The following is a 21120-nucleotide window of genomic DNA, read 5'->3' as shown; positions in this document are numbered from 1 at the left end:
CTATGTTTTTACGTATTTTTAGTTTCAGTTGAATATCTGTTCAAATTATATAAAAACTGAAAGTACTAGAATATGCTGTAGATGAGTCGAATTTCTTCCACAAGAGCTTTAATAGAAGATAAAGGCAGGTAAGTGATGGCAGAAAGTGTTTTGTTTAATCTGTTGTTGACTTTAACTCAGGGGTGGCCAATGTTTTTGCAAGTGGGCCAATAAATAGAAACAAATCTTCTGACGTGCTTAATTTTAAATTAGTAGATAAATAAATAGAAATTGATGATAGAACATTAAAATGCACTGTATTCAACTGAATGGTGAACATGTCAATGAATTTACATTAAAAAATGAGGATTAGTCAGATTTAAAAAATGTTGTGTTTAAGTTAACAATTGCTGATTATTTGGATTGAGTTTTGTGCTCGAGAACAAGTATACTCCCTCTAACAGCCTGTTAACGTAGATTTATGTGATTTTTTTAACAAAGTTCTCACAAATGTAAATTAACCCATTTTTATGTTCTGGATAGTCCCATTTAGAAAAAATTCCAGTAGGATTACATGTTTGGAGAAACTGGTGAGTCACTAAGCTGAAAATTTCCAGTACATTCTGAATGTCTGCAATTTCCAGTTAGATTTTATATGGATAATTCACTTAAATGGAGAGTATTGAGGTTTCTAATTTCAACTTCAAATATTTTTAACTTTGAAGATGCTTATCTGCTGGGATATGGTCCCCTGTATTGCGGTAGATACATGTTTCAGAACATCTTTCTGCCTCTATCATCCCAGTGATGAATACGCTGATAATGGAGGCAAACTACATGGTGCTATATCTCAGAGGACAGACATCCTCATGTTCATTGCTGAGAAAACCTCATATCTCAACTCTTCGAACACTGGGAAATTAACATTCTTCACTTTTATACTAGTACTGAGAATATTAAGTTAGGATGTAATGTCAACTTCAGCTAAATCACTCAACCATACATTGCTTTTCAGTAGGTCATACACCTTGAAGAAACATGCCACCATCTTCCCTATGGGCACAGCAATCCAGCAGCATTCCTCTGTTCAAAGTTTCTGATTAAGGCCCTGTACCCTAATCTTGGTCTTGGTCCTTGAAGCCAATTGCTAATTATATTTGTAGCTCAGTCAGTATAGTGACTGGCTACAGACTGGACAAACGGGGTTTGATCCCCCACAGGGGCAGAGGATTTTTCCTCTAGCCCCAAGTGCCTACATGGTATATAGTGGGACAGGTTTACTTTTACTTTAGCTGCTTTTAAAAGTCAATAACTACACTTTATACGTATGGTTTTGCTTAATTCTCAGTATAGACCAATTCCATGGACATCAATAACCAGCTGATATTTGTAGTGGTTCAATATGTTTTCCTTGTGGTTAGGTTAAGAATTTTTAGATATTAGATTAGCTTCAGTTTCAAGGAGTTAAATTCTAATTTTAATAGTACTTATTCCTTCCTGGCCCCAATATTGTAAACATTTGGTAGTCTCTTTAATGCTCATCCAACATTCATTGGTTCACAGTCACGTAGCTGTTTTGTGTGTCAAAGTTTTCCCACCCTTCTAACAATGTATAACTAATTTTATTTATATTGGCACTAATTTTACATTATTAATCAGTTAATGAAGGACACTGGCTGCCCCTTCTATACAACACTGAAGAGACTTGCTGAGGATCGAGGAGCTTGGAGAGCTGCTGCCAACCAATCCTACAAATAGGATTGATTACAAAGAAGAAGAAGAATTTTACATGACAAAAACTTTTTGCCTTATGTAATAGCCAGTACTGAAAATAATATAGAAAAATAATGTCATATTGATTATACTCAGGCCCCTTTAATGTCTAAATTACAAACTGGAAATTCAGATTAGTCAAAGCGATCATGAGTTTATGAATCACATGCAAAATATTTCATGTCAGTTTCATTCAACATACATTTTATGAATGAGAATCATTTCAAGTATAATTTAACTCAGTTTCCGGCTTAATGCCATTGCTATTAATGTCACTTCCCTTTCTAAAAACCGTTCATTTATAGCTAAAGCAACAGTTCCTGATTTACAACACACTGTTCTAACATTACATATAAACCTGATCACTTAGATGTACGAGGTGCGATCGGAAAGTTTCAAGACTGTCAATAGAGGGCGAACCGGATGTAGTACGAGCTTCTGCCGCTAGGGGGTGCGGCCTACATTCATAGTGAATCAGTGTGCCAGCCGGCATCATCGAATTAGCATTTGTTTCTTAGTTACGGGCGTTTTGGTAGAGCATTACACCGACCCTCCTGCGATTTCGGAATGGCGGATTTTCATGAACAAATCAAATTTTGCCAAAGACTCGCCAAAACGGCTACGGAAACCTATGAAATGCTAACGCAAGCATTTGGGGAGTCCGCAATGGGTCGTGCACAAACTTTTGTGTGGCATTCACGTTTTAAAAATGGCCGAACCTCTGTCGATGATGACGACCGTTCTGGACGAACATCTTCGAGCACAACGCCCGAAAATGTTACGAAGATTCGGCAGGCCATTCACGAAAATCGACGTCGTACCATCAACGACTTGTGCGACATTGTTGGAATAGGCTATGGGACCTGTCAGCTGATTCTAAAGGAAGAACTCCACATGCGACGCATCATGACAACGCGCCAGCGCACACCGCCCTCAAAGTTCGGCAGTTTTTGGCCTCAAACACCATGGCCGTCATCCGCACCCTCCTTATTCGCCGGATTTAGCTCCGTGTGACTTCTTCCTCTTCCCAAAGATAAAAATTCAGCTAAAGGGAAGGAGATTTGAGACGATAGAAGAGATTCAGGCAGAATCGCAGATGGTGCTTGACAGGCTGACAAAGAAAGATTTCCAGGGATGCTTCCAGGCTTGGCAGCGGCGCTGGGATCGTTGTGTTCACTCCCAGGGGAACTACTTCGAGGGTGATGGATGAATTTAATACCTGAGATAAGTGTACGGGTTTTTATAGGCGCAGTCTGGAAACTTTCCGATCGCACCTCGTATGGTCTTTCCTTAACTAGTTCTGGGCAAAGTTAAAACCCACTTTTTTTCTTCACAACCAAATATTTCAACGAAATATCAAGACATTAACTGTACGGTACGCTAACAGATACTATTAGCTTGCAGGAATTAAGGCACTTATAGCATAAATGTACAGTCCTCCATGGGCATCATAGTCCTATAGTGAATGGAAAATGCCACTGTGCTGCTAATTTCTGTGGCCACTACCAATAGAACAACCAATACTTTTGCTTCAGAGATAGTAATGGGCTAGAGCTAGTTCACTGAAGTTTGTTCCAGTACAGGAGTCATTCACAAAGTTGAATTATTCCTCAGTTCTTCACAGCTCCAGGATATAATCTGTAATCTGATGATTAGTAAAAGTTACAAGTGTGAAGTGTTTCTCTGTAGAACAATTTTGTAGGAACTTGTATCTGTAAATCGTGGTTTATTAGTTCATACATTTGTGGATCTTTCCGCTTTGTCTGATCTTCCTGAGGGTATAAGAACTAGCTTATTGTTAAAAACTGTAAAATTTCAAACCTATGAAATTTAGAAATATGTACATTTCCTTTTAAACAGGGAATCAACATACGTTTTAAACCTATATATAAAAAAATTTCTTTTGCAGTGGTGGAGAGGGAAGGTAATCAATCACGAAACTCCCACATTGTGTCTGAAATTAATTTAGTATTATCCGAAGTAACATTGTTGCAGGATATTAAGTAAAATAGATAATAAACCAAGGTTTTTTAGTGAATATTACGATAAAGAACAACTAAAGCGTATATAGGATTAGGCGTTCGCACGAAAACAGCTGTCATTTGGGTTGTAGCACCGTGCAGTCTGGTAGAAGTTTTCCAACGTTTCAGAGGTCCTTCCTGCCTCCATCATCAATGCGATGATAATGGAGGTCCTGATAATCGCCCTGGTGTATCCTCTAAGATAGCCTCACCCGAACTCAACCCAAACTGACCTAATAAAATCTAACTTGCCTCAAGCTGATAATACAGCATATCTAATTTATTCCAACCTAACCAACTTCACTATAGTTTAATATACCTAACTTAACGAAACTACTTATTCTAATCCAATTTATGCCTAACACAACCAAGAAAGGTCTGGCACCAACCTGGTTGCTGCGTCCCACAAGTCGTCTCCACCAATATAAAAATTGTAACGTTGGTAACTATGCTGATGATGTTAATTTATTGGGGGATGATATGAATACAATAAAGAGGAATGCAGAAGTTTTACTAGAGGCTAGTAGACAGGTGGGGCTAGAAGTAAATTAAAAAAAAAACTAAGTACATGTTTGTATCTCGTCGTCAGCAGACAGGCAGGCAAAATTATCTTAGGGTAGCTAATAAGTCCTTTGAAAGGATTACAAAGTTCAAATATCTGGGAACAACAATAACAAATCAAAATGATACTCATGAGGATGTTAGGAGGAGACTAAATTCCGGAAATTCTTGCTACTTCTCAGTTCAAAATATTTTGTCTTCCCGTCTGATTTCTAAGAATCTGAAAATTAAAGTATACAAAACAATAATCTTGTCTGTTGTTTTGTATGGGTGCAAAACATGGTCTCTCACTCAGAGGGAGGAACACACATTGCAGGTGTTTGAGAATAGGGTGTTGAGGATATTTGGGCCTAAGAGGGAAGACGATGAGGCGTGGAGAAAACTGCATAATGATGAGCTTAATAATCTGTACTCCTCCCCCAGTATTGTCAGGGTGATTAAGTCGAGAAGAACGAGATGGGCGGGGCATGTAGCGCGCATGGATGGGACAAGAGGTGTGCATCGGGTACTGGTTGGGAAACCTGAAGGGAAGACACCGCTGGGGAGACCTAGACGTAGATGGGAGGATAATCTCAAGCGGGATCTATGGGAGATAGGAGTTGAAGGAAACTGGATTTTGTTGTCCCAGGACAGGGTCCGGTGGAGGGCTTTGGTTAATTTGGTGATGAACTTTCGGGTTCGGTAAGCCATCTAGTGAGTTCGTTTAACGTTGGTAACGGCAACTCTGATAGACAAGGTAATTATGGTAACCGTGGTAATAATGGTAAACATGTAACCTTCGTAATAATGTCAAAGGCAATCACACATCACAAGTCGCTTTTTCCACCATATTATTCTTACTGATGGCAGGAAATTGTATAGTTATTGTAGCCAACATGTCCACAACCTCCATACCAAGCTTTATCCATATCCGACCATTGGTTCCTTAGTTGAATCATGTGGACAGGCGTAGGGACGGACAGACAAACATGAACGCTCTATACGTATTCATTTCATGAGTTGCATGTAAAGAACACATAATAACAAACTGGTGTCAGCTCGGTCACACACAGAAACGACATTTCAATCGTTTTCACAAACCCCATCACATTTGGTTCCGTCTTTAGACGTTCTCAGTTATCAGGCAAACATAATTCCATCGATAACAGAATCCATCACACTTGAAGTACGAAATAAATGCAATGCAATAAGGGAAAACACCCAGATATAGACGGACAGATCAACAACCTTGGAAAAACAGCAAATTGGAATGGCGAAGAGGATATCACAATTCAATGTGATTAAATAACACCGGCTTCGGCATTTTTCTCATCATACACACATATTCTGGTTATCGGATTGACTTTAATAACAACAAAAGATGTAATTATTTGATAATAAGAAAGACGGAGGTGTCAGCGTTCCACAGCTAGTGCATACAGAACATAAAAGTTCAATGTTTTAACCTTGAACATCGGGGCATTAATGTGGATACTAGAACATGCGATATACCAGGACTTGAGTCAGTGGATGTTCTGGCTGAAGACGCCACTCACTTGTAAACCATCCAGGAAACACCATAATGCTGCTATTGACCAACATGTAATCACTCTTTCGCGAATGGAAAACGAAATGAAGACAGATCAGTACAAATCCAGCAAAACATTTCAAAGAATGCTAAACGCTAATCACAAAAAAGATCATGGTACCACAAATAGAAATTACCCAGACGTTATATTACCCTAATAACACAGTTTGGAACGTTAAAAGGACCTTATAACTTCTTAATGTATCGCTGTAATCTTTCTTCAGTTGAGGTGTGCGAATGTGGAATAACATACAACGCAGACAGCTAGAATGCCACTTCAATGAAACACACATCACAGAATTCTACAAAAAAACCAAGCATGCAAAATTACAATTCTCGATGTCGCTTCCATACACACGAAAGAATTTCACTCAGAATATAATTCTCATGGTCATGATGTTCAGTGCCGTGAGAAGAGAAATAAGAAAAAGAAGAAGATGATGATGATGATGAAGAAACGGCCACTAGTAGTTAAGGAAGCTGTGTCCGATTTGGTATAATTGTTTGAAGTTTAGTTATCACGAAATTAAATAATTTTCTCTCATCAGTCAGAATTCACAAAGCAGAGCATCGACCTACAGCTGCACATGGTTTATTGTTAAGTTGTGTAATGATCAATATTAAGGTATATGTTGTAGGAGTTCTAATAATGTATTTCACGTGTTGAGGTTATGTGTATTCGTTTAACCTAATTTTAGACTAACAACGAAAAGCAGTCATGTAATTTATTTTAGAACTGAATCATAGTGCAAATTCTCTTGGAACATTTGGAAGGAAGATGATTGTGTATATAAGACATGCAGTATACAAACATCAGGGCAGGTTAGTAATGGGACAAAATAAGGAGGGTAATTGGGTAGTTAGAAAAATACAAGGTTTTGTTCGACGTCAGATGTAAAATTAAGGAGTATGTGACAAAAATTAGTGCTTGGTTATATGAAACAAAAGAATTAATGTATTTTGTAGTATGCATGTTATGTAAACCACTTTATAGCTGAGTTACTTGTAAATGCCCTTCAAAGATGTCATGTGCAGTGTAATATTTACATTACAAACTCGTTGTGAATGGTAATAAGTCACTAATTCTATGGAATAGATTCCTCCTTGCAAAGTCAATATGTTGGAAACATCTATGTCATTGAACATTCATACACAAATAACTAATTATATTAAAGTTTGGGATTAACTTTATGTACTGTTGTTAGTGAATTTGTTTGTCAGATAGCAATTAAAAATCTTCTTGCTCAACACTACTACTTAACTTACAGCTTAACGTGAGACAGTAGATGGAACACATACAGTGATATTTCAACAAGGATTTATTTGCATCATATATATGCGAACAATGTACAGAAAATTCTGAATCTGACAGTATTGGCTGTTTTTCATAAAACTTTCCACTTCCTTGATAGCAGTTTATGACACTGGTGGGTCTGTAGTGCATAATGTTCTTTTGCATATTTTTAGAAAATATAATGATTGTTTCTTAAGAAAGGTTTATAAAATGATGTTTTTGAATGGGTATAAACCACTTTAGTATCAAACATAAAATAACCATACTTTCTGTGTACTAAATCATAAAGTTGTGGAGGTGGGCATGGAGTATGAAGCTTCACATATTTTTGGTTTTGAAATTAGGTGTTGTTCAGCCTCACACCTTACCTCCTTTTACGTTTAGAAAAACATATATAACTATTAACATTTCATGACAGTAGGCACTGTAATTCAGTGAAATTCCAATCTTGTTACTTTATGTATAGTTATGTTAATTTTCCCAGTGAGTTCACTTGCTGATAGAGGAAGGATAATTTTCAGTTTTAATATTAATTTTTTAAATGTGGTTATTGTTTGATTTTTGTTAAATATGCTTTCTTATCAAGACATTAAATTTCATTTTAGCAAAATGAGTTCTGTATGTTTGTTTTACTTAAAAGATGTTTTTAGTATGTATGAATTTGTGATTTATATTCTTTTATTTAGCAGTTGACAAAAATGGCATCCAGTGGTAAGGTGGAACAATCTCAACTACTTATTGCTCTCGGTGACAAGAATAAGAGAATTCCTGTGGTAAAACTGGAGCGAGTAGAAACTCTGTATTCAACTTTCAAGAAAGTTACAAGCAAGTCATTGGTGAGTAATAATGTCAGAGAACATAGGAGTTCATGTGTTTAGTGTGAATAGAACTTTAGAATGCTGTTGCAGCTAACCCTAGTGGATACCAGAAATGAAAATAAATTAAAATATGTAACGTAAATGTTTTAAATAAATTATTATGTAAAAGTCCTGCACATTTGTGCTTGTGCATGGGTCTGATACATAACTTTAAAATATATTTGTGTCCCCTATTGTGGTACCTATTAACAGCTCACTGACTGTCATATACAGTGCAAATTGAAACATGTCACATTGAGCTGTAGTTTGTTGTGCAATGATGCTCTAAGGCTTCAAAAGAGGTTCAAATGTGAGTCAGTATCTTAAAGTTTGGCTACATGATTTTCACAATATATCTGTATTAGGTGCCATTGTTTTCTGGTAGCTTTTGAAATTTGGGATACTAACCCTCAGATATAAAGGCATGAACACACTATTAACTGCAGGGATGCAAGAAGAAAACTTTAGTTATGTGAACAGTGTTATTAAGGAGGATTCACTATTAACACAAAGATACTTATGCGGAATCAAGCATAAGTCCATCAAATTTTATTGCCATGTTGTGTAATCAATTTCAGAACCTAACAGAAGTTAAAAACAAACAGAAGTGGAATGCTTGAATAATGTGACAATGTAAATGATACACAAGTTGTGACATTGTTATGGACATGTAGTTTTATCTAAAACAACACTTTAGGCATCCAGTTAGGTCTTTCCTGAGAACACTACCTCCATGAAAGTGGCAAGTTCAAGATAATTTGGAAAGAACATGGTGGTGGTTTCTTTGTTTTGAGTAAGTTTTCAGGTGGCTTCCATTATGCTCAACATTCATCATACTGTTTCTTCACGGTGGGACACATAATTTGCTGTACCTAAGTAAGTGTGGCCCACAACAATTCTGTGCTCCAGAGGACTAATTTCTCACATGCAGTAGACACCATAGTTACTTTCCTGCAGAACACACTAGTATTACTACAAAAAATGGAGTCATGCTATTACATCTGGGGTATGCTGGAAAGTTGTATCAAATAAGGAGATGAATTCAAATGGAAACAGTTGTTGAAATAAGGATGACTTACAGTATCTGAATTTCAGAACTTTGTACTTATCTACATATAAGTTTCTCATGATCACTGTATAAGGTAAAGGGCAGTATCATGTTAAAATCTCAAACAGGTTTGCAGCTATGGAAAACTTAGATGGTGATGCAGATATCAATAGAGCTTGGGAAACCATTAGCGAGAATATCGAATTTCAGCCAAGGAGAATCTAGGTCATTAAAAAGTGAAGCAGCATAAGTTATAGTTTGATAGAAGATCTTTAAAAACATTTGATTCAAGGAAAGAAGCCAAATTGCAGTGGTTACAGGATCTGAGACAAATAAGTGGAGATAATCTGAACAATGTACGATGTGAAGCTAGTAAACAATTCAGGATCAAAAAGAGGAATATCTGAAAGACAAAAATAATGAGAGGCATAAATGAATTTAAGAAGGGTTACCAACCTTGAAGTAACTTGGTAATGAATGAGAATGGTGATCTACTTGTACATTCCCACAACATTTTGAAGAGGTGGAAGAATTACTTATCTCAGCTGTTGAATGTTCATATGGTTAGTGATGTTGAGCAGATGGAAATGCATACAGATGAGCCATTAGTAACTGATCCTAGTTTTTTTGATGTTGAAATTGCTATTGCAAAGTTGAAAACGTATAAATTGCCAAGTAATGATCAAATTTTGGTTATAACTGATTCAAGCAGGAGGTGAAACATTACATTCTGAGATCCATAAACTCTTTCATTCTATTTGGAATAAAGAAGAATTGCATCAGCAAAAATGATGATGTTATCACAAGACAACTGAAATATCAATGTGAAATACATCACCACAGAAACAGGGAATTCCATTCACATGTTCAGCAGTTCAGCTAGTTGGGAAAAGAACACTTTGCAGATACATTTAGACTTACCCTCATATAATTTGACCACTGAGGAGATATGGAATCAAAATAATAATGTGTATGTTTATATAGTAACTAGTACCTGTTTATCCCATTCCATATATCCTATAGGGAAGAAAATAAGAATAACAAATAAATGTTTGTTTCAGAAAATTTATTTCTTGTAGAAGTTTGTAACTGGATACAATTGAATACCATATTAGTAGAGACTTATGTATGAAAATCTGTAGATCCCTTCTTTGTGCCTTTTACATCACCTCAAATTCTTGTACACATTTTTTCCTGTTGAAGGATACATCAAGTTCTGAAACATTGACACTGTTCTTAGTCCTTGACACAATGATATAGCAAGTAGTTGGTGTAATGAACTTACATTTTTGTCCAGTGCTTTATTTCACAATAGATATCTGCTTTATTGTGTTTATATGTTTGCTTTATTTCCTCTTTGTTGGTAAATATATCCTTAGTGTTTATAGTATTTTATTTAAACATGGCACACTTCAAGAGGAAATTTAATGGGTGTTTTGTGCACATCAGGTGTGATTTTAACATGTGGTTTGCTTGAACTTCGCTAAATAAAGTTCATCTTACTGTGTACCAAATTTAGCCTACTTCTGTTTTCACAAACCTTGTGGCATTGCAATGGTACATTACCCTCTGGAAATTAAGGTGCTCAGTATGTAACAGAAGGGAGATGACGAATTTACAAACTAATTATCACTTTTGAAGTGCACAATTGAAACATCCGTGTTCTATGCTTTCAGATTTCTTCTGATACGGCTGATGAAGAAAAGAGAAAAGAATTAAGTTATGTGAATAAAGAATTTAATAGACGATTAACAGGAGAGCCAAATGATTGTGGTAAATCAGTGTTTTCTGATAGTTATAATGAAGACTGTCAAGTTGATATTTCAGTCTCTTCAGAGCCTCCAAAGAAACACTATAAATTGGGGAAAGAAACTGCTGAGTGTGATAGTTTGTTGTCTAGAGCCTCAGTACCTAAAGAGTTAAGTGTTGTGATTGAAGAAGGAAAAACAACAGATGAAAGTTCTGTATCTCAGAATTGTGAAGTAGTGACAGTTGAATGTGATTCAAATGCCTTGCTAACATTTCCAAGGAATGATGAATGTGCTGTAGACCCATTGTCATTATGTAAAAATGAAACGCCTGTCATAAAATCAAAAATAGACTCTGGGAATGATGAATGTGAAGTATATTTGGAAACATATGAGGGAAAGAGTGATTCCAAAGTGAATGCATCAACATTCTGGGAAAGGAGAAGACCTGGGACACAATCACATGTGTTCCTTGGAAATAGTGGAACAGAAATAAACATGCCAACATTTTCTGAGAATGATGTACAGACATCTGGAAATAATAAATCCAGGATATATGAACATAGATTTTTTTACAATGAAAATAATGGATCTGATATAAATCCACCATCTTGCTCTGGAATTAATAGATTGCACCCAAATACTCATGTCTATGGTGGAAGTAATAGATCTGGAATAAGTCCATCAGTTTATTCTGGACCTAGGATTAATCAGTCAGCTTATGTTGGTAGTACTGGATCTGAAGTAAATTCCCCTGCCTACACTGGCAGCAGTACTCATGGAATAAATACAGCATCTTACCCCATGTATAGTAGGCCTGATTATAATCCACCAGTGTGCTCTGGAAATAATGGATTTGGTATAAATTATCTAGCCTTTTCTGGAAGTGAGAAGTGTGAGATCAATCCATCTTATTCTGGAAATAATGGAGTGGGAATAAATTCTTTGACATATTGTGGAAGTAGATCTGTGATGATACCTCGAACATACAGTGAGAATAATGTGTCTGCAGTAACTACACAGACTTATTCTGGGAATTTGCCTAGAGTAAATTTACCATCCTATTCTGGAAATAATGGACCTGGGATAAATGGACGTACTTACTCCGGGAATAATGAATCTGGAATGAACACTCTATCATACTCTAGTAATGGTGGACCTACAATAAAATCGTCTTATTGTGGGAATAAAGGATTGTACTCTGTGAACAGCAGAGATGAATTAAATTCACTGATGTATAGTGGAAATAACATATCTGGGATTAATTCTCCATCCTGTTCCAGAAACAGTGGGCTTGAAATAAATTCAGCATATCTTGGAAACAGTGGACCCACAGTAAATTCACCAACTTATTCTAGGTACAATCGAACTGGAATAAATTCTCCAATTCACTCTGGGAATAATGAATCTGGAGTAAATCAGATGCGTTTTGCAAAGGACAGGACATTTGGTAGGAGTGAAGTTTCTCAACAATATGAAATACTACAGAGCTATTGTGAAGAGAATGAGTCAGGAACAAGTAATATGTAAGTAACTGATGAGAATACTGCACATTGGGGCACTAACCTTCCTCCATAAAGGTCTATTTTTTATCATTTTTTCATGGTTTATTAGATTTTCTTGTTGACACATATTCATAGATCACTGTTAGTAGTTGCTTAATATGTCGATATTAGTCTTCTGTGTTGTAATGCTGTGTGGACCCATAGTTAGATACAAATGTTTCAGAGGAGCGTAACAACCTCTATCTTTGAGCCTGCAAATGGAGGCATTGTGTTCCTCTGGAATGTTGATGTCTAACTACAAGTCCACATGACATTACACCACACAATACCAGCATCTACATCTTCACTGCCATGAGAACCTCAAATCTCATATAGTTGTTCACTAGTCTGATACATATCCAACTCCAGGTCTGGAGAAACGTAGCACATTGAGCAGATGTGTTCAACTTTTAGGTATACATTGAATGATATGTGCTGTAAGGGCCACAGCTTTAAAATATACTGTAACCAACACTAAACTTACATTGAAATAAAAATAGCCTATCAGTTATTTCTACAGCATGGACATTTGGAAAGGGAACACGTAACTAATCCATCCCTTTGAAATAATCACAGGAAGAAAATTGACACAAGTTACCATCTTCAAATGTTTTCCAGTGTCATTTCAAAAGCTGTGACAGCTGCAAACATATCAGATATGAGTTTGTTTACCTTGAGTTTGGTATTTGAATCATGTATGTGGTAGCTGATATCACATAGCAATGCAAAATCCAAAGCCACTTCTTAACATGAAATTTAGCCATACCTTCACCTTTCTCATTCGTGAACATTTCTATTTCTAATCTTACAGCTAAAAACACATTTTAACACTGTCCCACAACTCAGCCATCAGACTTCTGTATGGTATAAGGTGTTCCCGTGTTCACCATAATTTCAACAGCAGGATTGAAACTAGTGAGGAGTCCATGAGATAAAATGAAGTTTACAGCTGATGCCACAACTTTCATAGCATGCTCAAACTTAAAACTTTCCTATAAAATGACTCTTGGTGGATGATATAAGATTTGTTTATAAATTTATTCATCAACTCTGTTTTATTTCTAATCAAAGTTAGACCCTTGTCTGTTGTCACACCCTCTTTAGTTTAGTCCAGGGTAACTCAAATTTCTTTATAGTTTCACACATTCTCAGAAACATACCTTTCTCTCTTGTTGTACCTTGCAAAATTTTAAGACTAGCTAGTTCTCTGACACCTCATGGTGATTAATAACTGATTTGTATCACTACTGTCACAACTCTCATCCATTGCTCTTCAAATTACTTTGCTTTTTTTTCTGTTTTATTAAGCAAGTCACTACAAATACATTCATGTTGTCACATCAATGTTGCATGAGACGAAGTTAACAGTATTAAAAGCAGTATAATTTTCTGGACATACATCTTTCCCATACATAATATATTCTATGGAGCCGAGTCCTTCATGAGAAGCCAACAGTCGCTTGGTTACTCAAGAAATTCACAACATTTATGGAACCTGAAGGATCATTACCATGTTCACAAGAGCCTGCCACTGGTCCGTATTCTGAGCCATATGAATCCACTCCATGCCACCCCATACCATTTCTTTAAGATCTATTCTAATATTATCCTCCCACCTATATCTAGGTGTTCCTAGTGTTCTCTTACCTTCTGGTTTACCAACCAAAACCCTTTACGCATTCCACTTTTCTCCCATGCAGGCCATATGCCCAGTCCATCTCATCTTTCTTGACTTGATCAATCTAATTATATTTGGCGAGGGGCGCAACTTATGAAGCTCCTCATTATGCAACTTTATCCAGCCTCCTAATAATTTAGCCCTCGTAGGTCGAGATATTCTCCCCAGCAAAATGTTCTCATACACACTCCGTCTACATTCCTCCCTTAGTGTCAGAGACCAAGTTTCACACCCATAAAAAATGGCAAACAAAATTATAGTTTTAATATATTTAAATCTTTATGCCTTTAGTCAGCAGATGAGAAGACAGAAGGTTATCAACTGAATTGTAGCAAGGATTACCTGAATTTGATCTGCTCTTAATTTCCTTATGAATCAAATTTTGATTTGTTACTGTTGCTCCCACATTTTCAAAGGATCCATTAACAGCCTTTATGTTATGATTTTGCCCTGCATTCTGTTGATGAGACATCAACGTGTACTTAGTTTTCTCTATGTTTACTTCTATACCAACATCCTTACTAGCATCAGTGAGAGCTTCTGTGTTTTTATTTATGGTATTTCCATTATCTACCAATAGATTTACATCATCAACATAAACCAGAAGCTGATGTGTCCTATTCAATTTCAGTCTCACCTGGTTTTCTTGGACCTTTGTAATTGCATATTCTAAAGCAAAGTTGAAAAGCAATGGTGATAAAGCATCTCCTTGTTTAGACCATTCTGAATAGGAAGCGTGTCAGACAAATGTTTACCAACTGGACTTTTCTGTTGGTTTCATTTAAACACATTTTAATAAGCCTAACTAGTTTAATGGGTGTACCAAACTAAATGTGCAACACTTCTCTTTTAACTGAATCATAAGCTTTCTTGAAGTCTATGAATTGCTGATGTACTGTCTCATTGTTTTTAAATTTTTTCTCTAGTATCTGACAAATACAAAAATTCTGTTGAATAGTTGCCCTGTCATGTCAAAACCCACATTGATCATCCCCATTAATGTTGTCTGTGTATGGACTTAACTTTGGAAGAAGAATGTTGGATAAAATATTGTATGAAGTTGATAACAGTGATATGCCTCAATAATGACTACTGTCAGTTTTATCGCCTGTCTTGTAAATTGGTACTTTAATAGACTCTTTTCACTGCTGAGGCAATTCTTCCTTATTCCAAATAGAACAAAGGAGTTTATGGATCACCTCCAGCTTGAATAAGTTTTGCTGGAATTTGATCACTACCTGTTGATTTATACCTTTTAAACATTGCAATAGCAATTTCAATCTTAGTAGGACTAGGCTCTGGTGCTAATGGCTTATCTGTATGTATTTCCATCTGCCTAACGTCACAAACCCTATGAAAATTCAATAGTTGAGAGATGTAGTTCTTCCACCTATTTAAAATGTTGTGGGAATCTGCAAGCAGATCACCATTTCAAATCCTTTACCAAGTTACTTCTAGGTTGGTAATTCTTCTTAAATTCATTTATACCTCTGTATAAGTCTCTAATGTTTTATCTTTCATATATTCTGTCCTTTTGTTCCTGAAATCCTTACTAGCTTCTCATCATACATTGTTCAGGTTATCTCAATTTATTTGTCTCAGATCCTGTAATCATTGCAATTTGGCATTTTCCTTTGATCTAATACTTTTAAACATCCTTTGTCGAACCATAGTTTATGTGCTTCAGTTCAATTTTGATATTCTCTATCCTCTATTTGTTTCCCAAGTTTTAATGATATCTGCATCATTGTGTAAGTTTTCCAGAACTGCAAACATGTTTTTGATTTTAACCTGATCCTGTTCTTTACCTTTTACCTTGTTTAGTTTCTTGATACTTAATCTCTCCATATTAAACTGCTGTGTTGCTTGTTTACTTACTGCCATTCTCTCCCCAACTTTTGAAACGATCTGATAGTTATTGTCTGTCTTTCCATCGGGAGATGTCCAATCTAATTTATGATTTTTGGATGTGGTAAAATTTACTACTCTGTCTTCATTATCATTACTGATTTCACGTAAACACTTGTTCCCAACTGTTGGTTTAAAAATATCTTCTCTACCTACTTTTTCATAGAAATCTCCTATTAAATTTTCATGTGGTACATTAGGAATTGGTTGAATAAGCGCCCTAGTGCCTCTAAGAAATTATTCTTTGTATCACCAGTTTTATCCTCTGTTCAGGCATGCACATTAAAAACAGTAATATTGCACCAATGACCTCTTAATATTATATATGACATGCTATCACTAACAAACTCTACCCTCTTAACTGCTGATATGATTCTCATGTGCACAGAAAATCCTGTCCTTAATTCATGCTCTTATTCCCCTTTCCATAGAAAAATGTATAATGTCCTGCTGGTACAGTGCCACCCCTGCCCCATCTAACCTCCTGTGCTCCTACTGAATCTAACTTATATTTTGCTAATTCTCTTGCAACTGTTGTCAGTCAACCTGCCCTATGCAGTTTCCTTAAATTCCATGTATAAAATATGTCCATTTTCCTTTGCTTAAGTAGTTCCAAAGACTCCATCCTAGGCAGAGGCCCTGTGTAATAAGTTGGATGACCATTCAGTGCTGGCTGCCAGTGACTGCTTATTTAATATATTTGCAGCTACCCTCCTTTCTGGAGGCTGTCTCCTCCATCTGAAACCTGAGGACGTGCCATGCCGTGGTGACACTGGATCCACTATACATAGATTCCCCATATTAAGCTTTGCTACTCTGTTGGAAAATTGATAAGCAATTTCTCCCTTTTTAAACTGGATGGCACATGTGGAATAATTATTAATGTTTTTTTTCTTGCCAACAGTCCCACACTCTTATGATGCAACTGACAAACAAGAGGGTGTTAGTTGCCTGTTTTTAGTGCAGTCCAATTGTTCATCTAGGACCTGGGGTAGCTCAGTCAGTATAGTGACTGACAACAATTGGGGTTCAATCCTCGACCGGGATTTTTCTTCTGGTCTCCGCATCCAGACTGACTCTGGGGCCCACTCAGACTCCTATCTATTGGGTACTGGGGTCTCTTCCTGGGGCTAAAGCCTTCCTGGGGCTGATTATGATGCTAACCACTCACCCCTATCTAGGTTAAGAACAAGTAGGAGGTGTACCATCTTTTCCCCCTAAGCGTCTACTTGGTGTGTAGTGCGATAGCTTTACGTTTTTATTGTTCATCTAATCTCTTCTGATAACGATTTTAGATTGATCAATTTTGTAGCAAATGTACTTTTCAACATTTTTCCTTTAAGTGTTATCTGACTTACACTTGTAAAATACACTCTTTCCCCTGCTATTGGAGGCATCAAGGACCTCTGAAACGTTGGTACACTTCTACCAGACTACATGGCACTACAAACCAGATGACAGCCATCTTACTCCAGTTTGTTTTAAATAGAATCTCAGCTCTTAATATGTAATTATGACTCTAGATAACAGACCTTGTGTAAACCTTTGTATCTTTAAATAATAATGCAATTTCCTGATTAGTCAAGAAATAGCAATGGATTTTGGTCTCTTTCACCATGCAGACTCATTCTGTTATGTCCGAAGTTTGAATTTAGGACATGTAAGTTATTATAACTTAGGAAGTTCTGTAGATACATTTTGATTTATTGTATTGTCACCTATATTTTGTATTTTTATTTCCACTGGAATATTCTCTATGCATGCATTCAGGGCTGTGTCTGGTGTAATATAAGTATTCCTTTTAATATTATTGGTTGTTTCATGTAGTCTACTATACGAGTAAAATTCCTCTGAAATTTTGTTTCTGCTTTCTTCATATGTGTTTCACCTATACACAAGATTTGAGGATATAATTTTGATTTGAAAACCTCAGTGGAAGATATCAGTATGCAAGTATTGAAATGGATCTTAGACAACTAGGAAGTGAAGATGTAATCTTAATAAATCTGGCTCTGTGTAGGATCCAGCAGTAGGCTTTTGTGAACTTGTTAATGAACTTCGAAGTTTTTAAAGCGACAGAATTTCTTGACCTTCTGAATAACTGCCCACTCTCCAAGGAGGAGCCTACAAATTTGTTAAGTCATAGTTTTACATATTCAGAAATCTAACTACCATTTACTAATGAAGCTTTATTATACTGTTTTGATAACAACAGGAAATTGACTCAGTAGTCCTCACTGTTCATATAGTTGAATTTTTATAGACATGTCTCTTGTCGATTACTTGTGTTGGCATTGAAACAGCACACTACTGTGCATGCAGTTGCTATGTAAATTTTCATTGTGATTGTGCTGTGTGGGTGGAGGAAATAGGACTATTTCAGCAATTTCACAAGGAAATTTTTTTGTATCAATACGTGATTAACAAGTCAGGGACTTGGAAGTTGAAAGATTGAGATTCTTATGCCATTTATTGTTGACAAGTTACACTACTGAATCTAGATGGTCATGAGTGCAACTTGATGCTGCTCAGAATGACCAGTATTATGTATAAGAGTGTGACTCGATATTCCAGTTCACTGTTATTGATTGTCCCTAATTGATAGAGAAAGGAGAAAGCATGGAAAGTATGACATTTTGGATTCCAGAAGTGTAAGATGACATAGCATTTTTAAATAACTGTCATTACTATAAATTTAATAAATCCAATTTTAAAAAGAAATTGGTTTGGGAACTTCATATAATTGTTATAAGTAGGGTAGGTCCTTTTTTCTGCATTGAAGGTGTTTTGTTATTTGTGATTGTCTGACAGTCATTTGAGAGTGCATGCCAGCAAATTCCTGATACATGATGAAACTTAATATATTCTTGACATCAGCTTCTCAGCTCAGCCAATTTTTATAAGGTTCAGCTCATTTATGCAAATTCGTTTATGTTCAAGTGAAGGTTGTCCCTTGAAAATTGTAGATATGAGTATGTGTTTTCCCTGTGTAATCTAAAGATGCTGTTTTCCTTTTTCTCTTTTAACAGGACATGCCAGGAAACTACATGGAGCAATGATTATGTTACCCTCAACAGTCTTCCAACTAATGGGTATGAAATATTGGATTGCTCACAGGACTTTTCATACCTGTTTTCATGTCTGGTGTGTGGAAGCGTCTCAGCTGTTGTGGATGAACTTGTCAAACACTGGCGTCTCCACACTGGAGTTGATTCATTGACATGTACGGTTTGCAGTGTATCATTCACAGATGTGCTCTTTCTCCAGGCACACTGGAAAGCAACTCATATGGGAGGCATATGTTCTGACTCTGGAGTAGTGTTGAGAAATGAGCCAGAGTTCTTGCCACAGCTTGTGTGTGAAGCTTGTGGCTTTGCGTTTGTTCAGTTTTCTTCCCTTGAACAGCATGTCATGTCAACACATGTTCTTACATGTCCCAGAGACGGTATATTCAGATCCATTAATACTGTAGGATCATTGTACAGTGTTACCAACACACAACAGAATAATATAATAAGCAGTAGAAGTGTGCAAGATAGTCCAGTATTAAATAATCACTCTTTAACTAAACAGTTTACAGGATTGAAAAATAACTTAGTAGGAAGTGGTGGTGATGGTCACTCAGTTGCTGATTTTATAAATAATGTAATGGAAACTAATGTCTCAGAGCATTTCATGGCTAGGAATTCAGCATCAGTGGTAAATAATGTGACAGAAACTGGTGATGAATCAGAAGTGGAGAGAGAAGATCTTCCCTCATCAATGGACAACACAAAATCTGAGTCTATTTCTGATCAGAATGGAAAGGTGCTTACATGTAAAGTATGTGAAAGTAATTCTGGTGATGTAAATGATCTTATTAAACACTGGAGGATACATATTGGAGCCAATTCCATGACATGTACCATTTGTAAGAAAACATTTTCAGATTTGCCTTTCCTTCAAGCCCATTGGAGGAGATCACACATGCAAGGGAATCCTGTTCCGGTATCAGTTAGCAAAAATTATTTATTGCACAGTGAATCATCATTCATTTGTGATGCATGTGGATATGCTTTTCCTGACTTTGCAGTTCTTGAGCAACATTTATTATCAACACATGTTTTTGGAGGTTTAACTCATGTTCCTTTGAAAAGTAGGAATTGTGCAGACAACAGAAAGACTACATCTCAAGTTCGAAATCAGAATGTGATGATAAACAAGACTAAATCTCTTGATCTTATAACTCTTAAAATCCAAGTGATGAATCATTGCAAGAAGAAAGGCACAGAGAAAAAGCCAGAGACAGAGGGGCATAAGGAAAGCCAGGACATTTTAGTGATGGAAGAAAGTAAGAAGAAAGTAAATAATAAATATAGTGACTCAGGTTCCAAAAGGACCAAAAATCCTGATTGGTGCCTGGTTTGTGGAGAAACTTCAAATGATATGATAAAGCATTTAGTAACGCATACTGGAGTTCTGTCATTGGAGTGTTGTCTCTGTGGAAAGGACTTTGTTGATATACCATTTCTTCAAGCACATTGGAGAGCAACACATATGAATGGAGACACCTGCTATACTAACAACTGTATATATGTAGGAAATTATAAAGAAAATGTTTCTTGTAAACAAAAGCTGTTGTGTGAAACATGTGGCTGTTACGTGCCTCAAATATCTGCCTTAGAGAAACATATAATATTGACTCACACTGTTATAAAACCACCATATGAATGTAAGTGTGATGATGTGTTTTCCTCTCAAGATGAATTAAAGAGTCACATATTGACATGTAGTTGGTAAGTTGAGTTCCTACATATATCAAATGTATATGTTGCCAAAACATATTTTGTGGAATAAAAAATATTCATTAGAGCTACTTTCTGAATATTAACAGTACGAGATCTGTGTAATAGTATCAAGTATAGAAAAACTGAAGACTAATGAGCTGTCTCTTTTTGGGCATGTTTCCATCTAATGATTACAAATGTATGCTTTTTGTCTTTTGGGTTGTAGCACCATGCAGTCTGGTAGAAGTTGACCTACGATTCAGAGGTCCTTGCTGCCTCCATCAACAGGGTGATGAGACCATCTTTGGACTCACAGCCATGAAATCCTCAAATTCTGCTAAAGATGAGCTTGTTTGCTTGTCCATGCATGTATGTC

General features: G+C 36.3%; 1 protein-coding gene across 5 annotated transcripts; it reads left to right on the top strand.

Annotated features, from left to right (window-relative positions):
- The first annotated feature begins 4945 nt into the window (after positions 1–4945).
- On the top strand, positions 4946–20829 carry LOC110831291 (uncharacterized). 5 transcript variants are annotated; one of them, XM_087351407.1, is made up of 5 exons: positions 4946–6723; positions 7170–7328; positions 7885–8031; positions 10777–12374; positions 19008–20829. In XM_087351407.1, the coding sequence occupies exons 2-5, from the start codon at positions 7320–7322 to the stop codon at positions 20755–20757; spliced, it is 3504 nt and encodes a 1167-aa protein (XP_087207533.1). In that variant the 5' UTR covers positions 4946–6723; positions 7170–7319; the 3' UTR covers positions 20758–20829. The 5 variants fall into 5 exon arrangements, with proteins under 5 accessions (XP_087207533.1, XP_087207532.1, XP_087207531.1 ...); XM_087351406.1 differs by lacking the exon at positions 7170–7328 and having other exon boundaries at positions 4946–6526; XM_087351405.1 differs by lacking the exon at positions 7170–7328 and having other exon boundaries at positions 4946–6526; positions 7882–8031.
- Positions 20830–21120: the final 291 nt, after the last annotated feature.

The sequence above is a fragment of the Zootermopsis nevadensis genome, unplaced genomic scaffold (assembly GCF_977971745.1).
Source record: "Zootermopsis nevadensis isolate Lab colony 2312 unplaced genomic scaffold, Znev_1.0 Znev_ptg000019l, whole genome shotgun sequence".
Taxonomy (NCBI): domain Eukaryota; kingdom Metazoa; phylum Arthropoda; class Insecta; order Blattodea; family Termopsidae; genus Zootermopsis; species Zootermopsis nevadensis.
Note: the sequence above shows the minus strand (reverse complement) of the source record. Positions and strands in the feature narration are given on the sequence as shown.